Genomic DNA, 13,889 nt, shown 5'->3' on the forward strand with positions numbered 1-13,889 from the left:
TACGGCATAATTGTGACGTAATTTTAAGTGTAACATGCATGTAACTTTTAATATATAAGTCAGATAAATAACTTAAACATAAGTTAGCACGGTTGGTTTGATGTTGGAGGTGTGAGGGTAGGGAGGTCATTCTAAGTTCGATCATAACAATTGCAAGTAGATGATTTAATGCATTGGTTTTTCACTCTTACCTATCAACATGAATCTTAAAGTAATTCTAAGATTGAAAAATCAATTTCTAAATTCTCACCAATTCGTTAATCATAAGTTGTTTCTCATAATCTCAAACTAGAATTGTGTTAGGATAATCATAATACAAACACTGTCATGATTTTAATATCCTTCACATCACGAAGAAACTATTACAGAAAGAAAAAATAGGTGGCACTAGGCTCACCCATGCCCCATGCACTCCACATCGCGATGGCCGCCACGGGCACAGGCTTTGGATCAGACGGTGACATGTGCGATGGTGGCTTTCAGGATTTGGATCGGACGGCAACGCTCATCACGCTCGGTTGGCCCATCAGTTCAGAGCCACGAGATGCTTCTGAAAGCACATGTCACCGTTCGATCCAAAGCCTACACCCATAGTGGCCATCACAACGTGGAGCGCACCAATGCGCAAGTGAGTCCGATGCCCACCAAATTATTTTTCACTATTACTAAATATAATATATTTTCAATGCAAAGACTATATCCATATATGAATTAAATTACTTATCCCTCACTGTCTTATATATCATGTAGATATCATATCTCATACCGAACATGTTTTCTCATCTTCTTCCGTTTACCCTCTTATCACCTAATATTGTATTTTATGATAGTTGTTTAATTCCATAAATATATTTAGTCTTGCATTATGGATTTTCAAACCATGTCAAGATGCCACAATTACTAAAGAACAAAAAATAATTTTAGATTGATATCCTCAGCCCATAATTTACATGCAACCTCATAAAGTCCAAATTTACATTTTTTTTCTGGTTTCATCGTAAGCATAATTGATCGCGGGCGTCAAACACAATATGAATATGATCCATTGAAGAAACACCTAGCGCTAGATTAACACCGTCAGCCCAATAGATTGCCAATAAACACTACCAAACCATGGCCAACAGTAAATTCTTCATACCAGATAGCCATTGGATGTATCACACCATGATAAACAGTATATCTACTTTGCAGAAAGTCACTAGATATAAAACTATGTTTCGGTTCTGGTGGACACAATTTAGTACCAACAAAAAACAATACAATACCACTAATCCTAAAGTTGGTAAGCTAAAATGTACTCCTAAATTTAACCCCTGTTAATTTCTATCAGGAGCACTTTTCTCAAAGGAGGGTTCGAGCTCATCAGTGAGAATCTGTGGACTGGATTCCAATTTAGAATGCCGAGCGCCCTCTCGAATCTGACGAGGAATTGGAGAAGTGGCTTGACCTTTTCCTTCTCAGGGTCTTCCATGTGAAACTGCCACCCTGCTGCAAACCACTAGTGGTGGATTCATCTTCGGCATCGTCTTCATTCTCATCCTTGCTGTATGAAGAAACACCAGCCCTTACTTTCTCTGGTGTCCACATTGGAATGCTTGCATCATCTGCAATGTTCTCTAGAGTTCTGTGTCTTTTCCTCCTCTCATTGAAATCAACTTCTTGTACATCAGACGAGTAGGCGCTCCGCTTTGCTCTTGGAGTCGTCTTTCGGATGTCTTCCACTCCGTCGTCTGCTTTCATCCACTGATCAGCAAAAGAGTCTGAGTAGACAACCTCTTTCCTGCGTCTCTTGGTAGTTAATAGAACATTCTGGGGTTCATCTGCAGGTGTCTTCTCAAAGGGTTCGTTTGTGGCAAACACCCAGTCCGGAACCTCAACTCCCTCCATGAGTCTGGGTTTGTAGTTTTCTCTTTGCCGCCTTTCTTCATCCATTTTCTCAAACAACCAAAATTCGTCATCATTGCGAGCGGCTAAACGATTTATTTCACGCTCACTAGGGATATCAGTTCCCAGTGTGCTTGTTCCTCTCCTCAGGATCTCCTGTAGCATTGCTCGCCTATCCTGAGCTGCACAACAAATTGAAAGTGTCAATCTGGTAAGGTCAAATAAATACACGCAGAGGAAATAAAAGCCATATGAAGGCTCTATGAACTTGCAATTTCTTACTCTGCTAGTGAGTTACTATAGGTACCTCCACTTAAGAAATATCACCCCTTGATCATATTAGTGCCTCTAGTACCTTCCAAGTTCATTTCAGCAGTTGATATTTCTTAAGAGTAAAGGTACCTCTAGTAAATTTCCAAGAATCATAAAATGTCTATGAATTTTGTTCGGTAACTAACGGATTCAGTCTAACCTGTGGAGGTTGTGTTGAACAACCCAGCCTGGATAACTTTTGCATCAATACCCATCTTCTGTTTTGCACGGTCCAAAATCTCTTCTTCAATTGAGCCAACACTAACAAGAACAAATACACGCACTTCATTCTTCTGTCCTATACGGTGGGCACGGTCTTCAGCCTGCTGATCCATTTGAGGGTTCCAATCACTGTCAAAAATAATAACAGTGTCCGCAGTCTGCAAGTTCAAACCTAGGCCTCCAGCTCGGGTGCTGAGAAGAAACAAGAAATATTCCGAATCCTTCTTATTGAAGTCTGCCAATAGTCTCCCTCGCTCTTCAGTCTTTGTAGATCCATCAAGCCTCATGTACTTGAATTGGTACATTTGCAAATATACTTCTAAGATATCAAGCAGTTTTGTCATCTGAGAGAAAAGCAGAACCCTGTGGCCAGCTCTCCGCAATTTTGGAAGTAACCGATCAAGCAGTTCAAACTTCCCTGATGCTCTAACAATTTCCTCCCGCTGATACATGTTATAATGCTCAACAAACAGATAGGGATGGTTGCAGCATTTTCTAAGTTGCATTGATAGGTTCTGCAGAGCCTTTGATTTGAGACCTGCATATATGCAGACATGAGAATAAGTTCAGTTTTATTAAGCAAGACAGAAGGGTAATCCAAAGAATGAAAATGCAAGAGTAACGCAACGACGAGACTGTGTAGTAGATATACCGACATAAAAAAGACCCATATTCGAAATGGCATTCTACCAGAGGTTAATAGTACTATGCATTATTCCAATCTCTTCAAACCAGTCAAATATTACAAATTTAATTCTTCTAGAGTAAAAGGATTAGTATCCATACCAGATCCTAGACTAACCCTTCCATTGCTCGTGACTTGTTCATAATATGCTTTTTGCCAAGCAGACATGTCACACTTGAGTATTACTTGTGTTTTCACAGGAAGATATTTTTCCACTTCATCTTTCTTCCTCCTCAGCAAAAATGGACGCAGAACCTGAGCAAAAACAAAGAGTAATGAAATTATTCAATAGTGCACAAATGTCAAAATTAGCCAAAAAAATCATGTTTTAGCCACACTTGACATCCTGCCATCTCATGAATTGAACCCAAAAGGTGATATGACTAACCACATTGAAGCATTTAAGTTAAAACCTAATAACACCGAATAATAGGGGCAGGTGGATTGGGGGGCAAGCATCACTCACTTGATGCAAACGATGTATAATGAGCAGCTGTTCCTCATCATTAAGGCTAACTTCACATGCAAATGGTGCATTGAACCATTCCTCAAAATTCTGCGATGAATTAAATATGTTGGGAAGAATAAAGTTAAGCAAAGACCACAGCTCTTGCAGGCTGTTTTGAATCGGAGTGCCAGTCAAAAGTAATCGACGACGGATTTGATATCTACAAATGAAGTACAATGAATGTTAGTCAAATTAAAATGGTCCAGAAAAATGAAAATACTTCACTTCATTAAACATGAAGGAACAAGTTAATAATGTCAATCACTAAAGATAAGGATATATAATAAATGAGGCTGCTACAAGAATTTGTGAACATGGGTAGGCAAGTAGCCATGAAGCAAATAAATTATCAAGTGATAGGAAATAGGTGTGCTAGGAATATCAATTATACTAACACAAGAAACTAGTAATATCAATTGCATTCACAAAACAAACTCCATTGTTCTAATTTTTTCAAATTTCACCAATCTACAATGGCATTCAAAGTTGTTGGGACCCATTGAGCACCTTTTTTGTGAGAAATCGGTTTCAACTGATAACTAGTCAAATAGAGTTAGCCTCCTGCAAACGATTAAATTCACAAGGTTTTGAAGACCTCATTTTAGGGCAAGGTTTGTAAAACCTGGTACTGTAAATAATGCTTAAATTTTTTTGGTCTTTGATACGTGCAGTGGTTTATGGACCAGAGTGTTGAAAATCATAGGACAGAAATTGTGAGTGCTACATGATCACATGCTATCTAAAGTTTCACTAGAGTACATGAGCAAAATCTATACCTGGAAACTAGTGTGCGAGCAAGCGCGCATTCATGGTTTTTCAGACGATGTCCTTCATCAACTATCAGATAATGCCAGTGAACCTTCTTCAAGAACTTCAGATCTTTCAGTATCAGGTCATAGTGTGTGAGCAAAACATTAAACTGCCGTTCTCCAAAGTTCTTTTCCCTCAGAGCCTTCCTATCATCTGGACGACCATCATACAGAATCGTCCCAATGCTGCAAAACACAAAAGTATGATTGTTTGGTGTCTGATGCATGGTAGAATGGAAATGTACACAGATGTTTATAATTATCCTCCCAATGAAACAATACCTGGGAGCCCAAGTTTTGAATTCATTAGACCAATTTGGCAATACAGCTTTTGGGGCTATTATTAAGTGTGGTCCTGTAACCTCCTTCTTCTCCAATAGATAGGCGATCAAAGCTATCGTCTGAATTGTTTTCCCTAAACCCATTTCATCAGCCAGAATACCATTCAAATTATTGTTGAATAAAGAAAGCATCCATTGCAAGCCCTCTAATTGATATGGTCTTAACTCCCCGCCTTCAAGAGCTGCTGGCTGTTCCGTTACCTGTAAATTCAAAGAAAGGGGCAGGGAAATATTTCAATTTTAGTTGCATAAATCCAAAAGTGCATAGCACTACAAATTGTACTGTAATGATACAAAAGTAAAATGGAAAAGGATAAATAATGAGAAACCAGAACAGCAAAAGTGCCAGCTAAAGATGGATAACTGGATCGTTAACACTGGAAGTACTCCACCTCTAGACCCATTCGTATTGGAATCAAACAGATACAACTATCACTCTATCAGGAAATTAATGCACACATACAGAGAGAGAAAGACAATTACTATTTTATATCAAATTGCCCATGTCACGTGAGAATGTACAGTAACGTTGGCTAGTTGAATAAATCAATACTTCTGAAAAAAATATTCAAAAGTTAATTTCGTAAAACTACATATATGTTGCCAACGGCATAGTGAAACTACAGAGGTAATTGTACTTTTTCACAACTGCACATCATTTGCACAAAAGTTTCAAGCAAACCTCACCAGGGCATGTTGCAATCGAACTGACATTTTAAATGCATGCAATTTTTCAGGAAGTTCCATAATGCCAGATTGCAAGTAAGAGAAGAGGAACAGTGAGTTACATGTCCACCACTGATGCTTGTGAGCTAATATAACATAGTGGGGTTTCTTGAAAATTGTGTTAAACAATCATTAGTTCTGTGATAAAATTTTGATTTTGTAGTTTTTTGAGTTTCTCATAATTTGGCAACATATATGTAGTTTTCCCAAACTGAATCTCAATTCAAATTATCATTTATTTACTACTACTAGGGATCCAAGTCCAAGGGAAGCATAAATATCAGTGCACCTGAAAAGTAGAAACTCAAATTTACACCCCACCTACTTCTGGAACATTATCACATGTTGACATCAATATATCGATCCTCTTCTACTGAACTGTCAGTCTGTCACATTAGTTTTTTTACTAACAGATAAGATTGTCCTAAGAACCCAGATGACCCAACAATTTTTCAAGCAGCATGTGCATATAAAATATATGAGTATATGGAAAAGGATGAACTTCAGTATACCTTCTCTTCAATGGAATGGACAGTAGAATCAAGCCTATGGCCAGCATTAAATTTACTATGATCAGCAGAACCATTGTGATCTGCATCAACATCTGATGGGGATTCCTCCTCAGGGGATTCAATCTTGAGGCCTGATACCTGAGAACAATCATCAGATTCTGACCCTTTTGGCACTTCAGATCCTTCAGGGCGACTAACATGCTCAGCATCTTTTTGTCTCTGCACAGCTTTCCCTATTCCTTCAAGAAGCTCGTTTGTTTTGTCAAGGAGCATTTTCAAGCGCTCATTCTTGCTCTCCTCAACCATACGCAAATAAGCTTCTTGATCACCAGCTTTCAAAACTTGTAATCTACTCTTTTCCATGCGATTTATACGTTGACGTGCACGAAGATGCCAAGCCTGAATTTAGAAAATAAAAAAGGCTCACAAACTTAAAAGAACATATCGAGGAGCAAAACCGAATTCTAACCTAGGAAGTGCAATACCAGAATGATGAGTTGATACTCGCTCCATCCAAATACATAAGGGATTTCGCCCCTTCAGTTTGTCCAGAATTGTAAGGTATTCTACGTTCCCGAGACCATACTTTATTCTCTATCTATCAACTCACGCCCTAGTTTATTCCCAACCTAAAACCTTTTGTACTAGCTTATTCCTCTAACCATCACCTTTTATACTTGTTTATTTCTCAAGTCATCACCTTTTGTACTATGATTTACCCTTAATTTTTGCAAAAAAATGGCATGATCCCTTACATATTTGGACGGAGGGAGTGAAATGCAATGATGTGTTGATAAAATAGCAAACTATAATCAAGAATGTAAACACCTTTTGTAAATGCTTAACCATACTATCCACATAAAAACTCAAATTTTAATTCATTGTTTTTATAGAATACACAGTTAATTCATCATCCATATCAAGTAGTTCACTCTTTTTATCTCATCAAAAGTGCAAGCCATCAAAATTCCCATCTTCCATAATCACCAGCAGCATAAAATATTCCCAAGCCATAGCAAGTTATTGACAGAAGACCATCACAGCTAGGAAAATAGATCATAGATAACTTTTACATCTATAACATAAATCACCAGATGATATTGTGGACATATCAATAGAGTGTTAGAGTAAAATAAAAGTAGTGTCTTTTTCTCTTAACCTAATCATCAAGCACTATTTACAAAGAACAATGTGGTAAGGTGCAGGTATCACTGCAACCTAGTCTTTCTAACCAAACAAAAAGATAGTTGGTCCAAAACATGGTGAGTATTAAGTCTGAATGTCTCCCACAGAGAAGGCACAATTAGGCATTGTCTCAGGTTTCTTATCTGCTAATCGCTAAATAAAATTAATATTGAACCATACCAGAACTCCATCATTCCGCTGCTTTTTCCTTTTGTAAGAAGCTGGTACTTGCACCTGATATTCCCTAGCAGCATTAAGAATTTCTGAAAAAAATTTCCTCTTCCTGATCTCTGCCTGGTTCTTCTCCTCCTCTTCAAGTCTTGAGATCCTCTGAAGTTCCCCAATATATAAAAAAATAGAGTACTTATTGATTCAAGTGTATATAAATTACCAAAAACAGAATAATCAAAATATACATGATCAAAACCTCTGTGAATCTCTTCTTGCGGTGGATATCATCAGCATCCATTGAAAAACTATCTCCAATCCCATACATAGTAAAAGGATACCGTATCCGCATCATGCCCCAGTCAAACAATTGCCTATCAGGGTGTGCACATTTTTTGTGTAACCAGTATTCTGCAGCGATATCAGACCTAACTTTCTTCTGCAAGTCTAATAACTGCACAAGTATACAAATAATTAGCAAGCTTGATACAATAACTCACTGCAAATATCATACTTATATAGACCTATGAAATTCATACACTTCTTGAGCTTCGCATCATAGCTTAGAGTTTCAGTTTTCAAATAAGTAAACTAGCCAACAAGAATAAAGATTCCCTCCAGTCACTAAAGACTGACGTTTGGAGCTGATTCCGTAAGTTTAAGGATACAAAGTCGTTTTGGTTCAATGATGCTTCCTCTACTAATCATACCCTCAATTATGTCCTGTGTGAATGTGCTTTTATTAGTGCTTGTCAAGTACAGCACTGTTGCATGCTTGGCGAGCTCTAAACCTGACAAAGGACAGGAGCAACCGCAGCAAAAAAGATGGAGGGAGAGAACAGGGCATTAATGGGTGGGTGGACACTAATAGGGGTACATGCATCTCAAAGCTCTCTCCTTCGCTCTTTCCTTCGTTTTGTTAATCATGTCTAAAATGATTTTTATTAATGACCGGATAGAGAACCTGCTAAAGGATAGTGTGCAGGTTATACTACTGCTGTACTTTACTTCCTGTCTAAAGATGTCCTTGATACCAAACTATTAAGTTGGTTTATTGTTTCACTGCCTTGATAAATGAGCGCAAACAGGGTGTTCAACTCCAGACTTTTTTTTGTTTTGTAAAAAGAAAACTACCTTAATTACCTACGCAAATCATTTGCATTGAGAAATTACAGAAATCCTTTGTGAAATGCCCATGCATTTTCAACCAATATTGATTTTTCTTTAAATCTACTCGGACATATCACGTAAAATTTTCAATCACATGTGAGTTATTTATATGTACATTCATGGACCAAAATTTAGTAACAAAATTTCTCTCCATTCAGAAATATGAAGTTTTAGAAAGCATGAACTAGTATATCCAAACTAATGATGGAGGGAGAAGGAATGTGGTGTAGAACGCACCATCACAATCAGTCGTCAATTACCAACATAAACATTTTTATTAGTGAAGATTAATTATCTATTGAGTAGATGGCCTATTAGATAATTTGCTAATTTGCAAAATCACAACTGCAGTTAATGCAGCTCACACACCTATCCCTACCACTGGGAAAAAGCACGTGTATATACCAGAAAACCTTATCCTACACACGTTCAGCATGAACAATTCACAAGCTTTTATATTTTTGAATTCTCTGTCATGTGCACGATTTCCGTTTTCCTTTCCACACAGAACTTTCTGTTTCCACAAACGTATGTGCGATCACACCACTCTTGACGGGGCGCTGAGCTTGATGGCAGAAGGCCACATGGGCTTTCCTCTTTTTAGTTTTCAGCAATATTGATTCGAAGTGGTGTTTTATTAGATTTAGTTTTCGAAAAAGGAAGTCTTTTCAATGGAAAGTTTCCCTATTGGAATTTTACCATAGGAAAGTTTGTACACAATAACTACAGAAAGTTCTCTCAAAATGAAATTCTGCAGAATGGTTTCTCTAATCAAGGCATGTAAACCTCTACAGGAAGTTACTAAAACAACTTCCTAAATCTAACTTCCCAGACAGCTTGTGCCGAACACTACGTGTGTTACATGTGAGAACATGAGCATGACTTGAGTGGCGCACGCTCGCTTGCACATTAGTGTCCCTGTTATATGCATAGTGAGCACCAACCCATCAATAGTTGCTTTGGTTTGTGTTCTAGGAGCTGAAACAGCTGCCTGGGATAGTACTGTTATGGTTTTTCACATGTGCATTAAGATTTGATAGGCAAACTACCAGTTAAAGACAACATGTCATTTCTAGAGTCAAAAGAAAAGGACAAACAGTTTTTGTTACTGCTATAGCACCGGCAGTTGTGCCTGTGAAATCTGCTCGTCCATAAAATGTACTAGAAATCTATAATGTAGTAGATTATGCATGTGTGCACAGATGCTGCTTTCCAAACCAAATTATTTGAACCACTGGGACCATAACTGTACAAAAAAGTCACCATCTAAAAGAAAAGGCAGTAACAGCAAAATAAATCAATCCCACTGAAGCAATATTTGCTTCTATCACAATTACCTTAAGCCCATACAATTCAAGCAAACACTTCATTTGCAGATCTTCACCCCTAGTAGACGGCAATCCTGGCACATAAAGAGAAATGAGTAATGACCAAAAGATTAACAGGTTTCAGAAAAGTCGTACATTAAAATAATTACAAGAGACACAAGCACAAACAAAGGATATCTGATGCATGCTCAATATTCATAAGTCGGTAGGATCCTATTGGTGGAATAGATGCTAAAAATATTTTTTACACAATTAGACTGTTGACAAGGAAATGCACATACTAGAATTTTAAAAGGACAGACAAAAGAACATCAGTTTAAGTTTGAAGGTTTTAACAGTTTGAGGAGGCCAGTTACAATTAATTTTTTCTTCACAAAGCAAACATGACACTCAGAATCAAAGGTTTTACAGTTTACAAGGCCAGGCCTGGGAACTTCGTAAGACTAAATATGTAGTTCATCCAAAAGGCCAGAATAGGACGTCCGATCTAACCAGTTTTTGTAAAAATAAGGAAACGAAAACAGGATAAGTACAAACACTAAAGAGAAGTCTTCCCAATAAAGTAATTTAACTTAGAATCAATCAGCAAGTAAAAATTATAAAGTTCATATATGATCAAACCTTCAAGTTCAGCAAGCCTATGCTGAATGGATGTGTTGAAGCGCCCTTCTTTTAAAGCAGTCAACTCTGAGTATGACATGTATGGTCTTTGATTTGTCAATACAGCATCTTCAAGCTCTCCAATCAAGGTGAGTCCCTATAGGGCAACCGATTTATTCTCGGTTAAAACGCACGTGAGAAAGCCAGTCAAAAGCCTAATAGCAAGCACTTCACCTCAGCGGCTCAGCCTTATATAAATTAAAAAGACAGAAGGAAGCAACTAGGGCCCAGTCATCACAGTGACAATTTGGTACTTTGAAACTACAGAGTCAACAACGAAATCGGTACCAAGCAACGCAACAAGGCCCAATGGGATGGATCTAATTTTTGGGCCAGATAACCAAGTTCTCTCAAACTTACACACCGAAGATTTAGCAACTGTCAGCACAAATGAATAGATTAATGTCACCTCCAAAATTACACACAAAACAAACCTACATGCCTTTGTAGAAGAAAGCTAACAGTTGCTGATTCACCACATCATCAGAAGTTCCTAGAATTTCGACAGAAACGTCAGCACATCTCATCCTTTTGTTTCTGTGTGTGTTCTGTGAGAGAAATTGGACATTATGCCACTCCCAATACTGAGTTATGCCAGAATGCCACTCCGCGTTTTGCCACATTTAAAAATGCCACTCCGAGCATGAGCACACCATTTGTTTTGCTATTTTGGAGAATCCATGCCAATTTAATGTGTTTGCCGACCCGTTGTGACCAATACCCCCATGGCTGAAAGAGAGGAGAGGCCGCCGTTCCGTCCGGATCTAGATCGTGATCCAGTGTCCAGCCTCTCCTCCTCTCCTCTCCAATTTCTCCACGGGCGACCACCCGACGAACGGCGAGCGGCCACCGCCGAACGCCGCCGTCACCGTGCCTCCCGCCATCGTCGCGCTCAGCTCCCGGTTACTCCTCCCGCTGCTCCCCCCTCGACGTCGCTGAAGCCCCATCCCCCCAGCTGGGTGGAGTCGCCGACGCCCCGACGAGCCCGTCACCCCCGCCTGAGTGCCGCTGCCTCGCCCCGACGACCCCGCAAGCTGCCGCCGCTTCTCCCTCGACAAGAAGTCGCTCCCCACCGGCTCCGACTACCCCGGCGCCCTCGGCTCCGACGAGAGCTCTGACAAGCCCATCGCCCCCGGCTCCGACTACCCCATCACCCCTGGCTGCTCGAAGCAGCGGCGGTGCAAACAGCCGCCGGAGCCAGCCCGTGCCAGCTCTGTGCCCGGCCGGCGAAAATGGTGGCGACGAACAGCGAGGCAGCAGCAGTCTCGCGGGAGGGGAGGCAGGGTGACCGACACGACGACACAACTGCGGACGAGAGGACAACCTACACTGTGGCAGGATCCATCCCGCCGTCTCTCTCCCGGACCTTTGGCGACGACGGACGGCGAGAACCAGTGAGGAAGAAGAAAGAAGAAAGAAGAGAGGGCGTCGTCTCAGCCTCCCAGGAGGCCAGGATATCTCGGTGAAGAAGAAAATAACGGGGGCCATTTTCGTCCCCCCAAGTCCAGAAAATGAACAAAAAGGCTCGGATTCTCTAAAATGGCAAAACAAATGGTGTGCTCATGCTCGGAGTGGTATTTTAGATGTGGTAAAACGCGGAGTGGCATTCTGGCGCAACCCAGTATTGAGAGTGGCATAATGTCCAATTTCTCGTTCTGCCAGGAACAAGACATCCTTCTTTTCACAGAAAAAGACATCTCATCCCACCCGCAAACAAGTCTACCTCTAGAATAATCAGGTAAATATGTCTTGACCATGCCTCCACCCAACGAAAACTGAAACCACAGCAACTTAGCAAGCATAGACATTCATCGCAAAATGCCATGGAGGAGCGTTCTACAAGTGCAGCCCACAATCCCCAATGTATACCGCACTTCAAATCCAACAACGCTTGGGAAACCCTAACTACATCTCGCCAATTCTAGCTAATCCAGAAACCATAGCAAACGCCGCAGCACCAGGGAGCACAGATGGAGCAACAGAGTCGAAGCATCCAACCGAGAGGGGAACCCACAGCAGCACAGGGGCACGCACCTCATCCGCACCGCCGGCATCCGCGCAGTCCTCCGCATCCCCCTCTCCGCTCTCCCCGCACCCATCCCCAGCCTCCACCGCCGCCGCCACCTCCTCCTCCTCCCCTTCCCACGCGTCCCCGCCCCCGCCCCCGCCCCCGCCGTGGTAGATGGACGAGACGGCGTGCAGGACGGCGGGCGGCAGCGGGAGGTTGCGCGACAGCAGGTTGAGCGCGCCGATGAGCGCCCTGGCCTGCTCCGACGCACCCCCGCCCCCGGCCTCCTCGGCGCCGCCCACGGCCGGCGGGGGCGGGGCCGGGGCCGCCGCCGCCTCTACGGAGGCCGCCATCGGCTAGGGTTCCCGCGGCCGCGAGGCGGCGAGGCGGCCTCCGCCCTCCGCTGCTCGGGTGGGGGCGGTTCAAATCGGAGCGCGGCAAACGGTTGACGAGAGGGGGGATGGTGCTGGCTAGTTTTTCCCGCTGCTTCGTCGGCTTCGATCGATCGATCTATCGGGGACGGAGCGAGGTGAGGCGAGGCAGGCGCCTGTGGCTGTGGCTGGGCTTTCGGTGGGGAATTTTAGGTTTTTTTTTCTCTTATTATTTTTTCACTGCGTTCGGGTTGGGTTGGGTTGGGTTGGGTGGGTCGGGTCGGCGGGTGGACCGGCGGGATTCGGTTTGGATGGGCTTCCGCAACGGGCTGAGCCGGCCCGGCCCGGGCCTGCAAGATGAACCCAGTTTTGTAGGGGGGTTTCCCGGTCTATACATGTATCACTAAACAATTTTTATTAGTATTTTCCTCTTGAACCGTCTTACCGCACTGGTTCGAAGGTTATGGTAATAATTGTTGATGCTATATATAGTAGAATGAATTAGAAGAGATGTTGCTTCCTCCATATTGTAACTGAGGATACCGATGATATTTTAGTACATGTTTCATGTTTATCTTATTAAAACAAGTCACGTAACTATTGTTTATTTTGTTGTGATCGGATATATTACTAAACATGTTTTAATCATAGCTTATATTTTTTCTTATTTGCAAAAAAAAATCTTAAATAAAACGAATAGTCAAACATACGTCAAACGGTCATAAGTGATTATCTACTCTATTGATTTCAAAATATAAGTATTTTTAGTATTCGATCTTGTACCAAAATATAAGTATTATAGTATTATTTACGATAATACTTGTCTCCTCGATCATTCTTATTTTATCTCTGTCTATCCTCTCATCACGTCAAGGGGTACTATAATCCTTTGTTCTAAATCTTAATCCCGGCTAAACAACTTATAAGTCTTTACATTTTGGGATTGAAGCAGTAAAATACAAGGGGAGTACTACAGAATAAAAAAGTTTCAAAAAACGTC

At 41.2% G+C, this 13,889-nt stretch overlaps 1 protein-coding gene across 1 annotated transcript; it reads right to left on the reverse strand.

Annotated features, from left to right (window-relative positions):
* Positions 1-978: 978 nt before the first annotated feature.
* On the reverse strand, positions 979-13,082 carry LOC102711887 (probable ATP-dependent DNA helicase CHR12). Its single transcript, XM_015837756.2, has 12 exons — positions 12,545-13,082; positions 10,472-10,607; positions 9,860-9,924; positions 7,612-7,806; positions 7,365-7,514; positions 6,000-6,398; positions 4,703-4,962; positions 4,388-4,606; positions 3,570-3,771; positions 3,205-3,358; positions 2,357-2,956; positions 979-2,066 (listed from the first exon to the last, which is right to left on the reverse strand). The coding sequence occupies exons 1-12, from the start codon at positions 12,869-12,871 to the stop codon at positions 1,393-1,395; spliced, it is 3,381 nt and encodes a 1,126-aa protein (XP_015693242.2). The 5' UTR covers positions 12,872-13,082; the 3' UTR covers positions 979-1,392.
* Positions 13,083-13,889: the final 807 nt, after the last annotated feature.

Source organism: Oryza brachyantha, chromosome 5, assembly GCF_000231095.2.
Source record: "Oryza brachyantha chromosome 5, ObraRS2, whole genome shotgun sequence".
Classification (NCBI taxonomy): domain Eukaryota; kingdom Viridiplantae; phylum Streptophyta; class Magnoliopsida; order Poales; family Poaceae; genus Oryza; species Oryza brachyantha.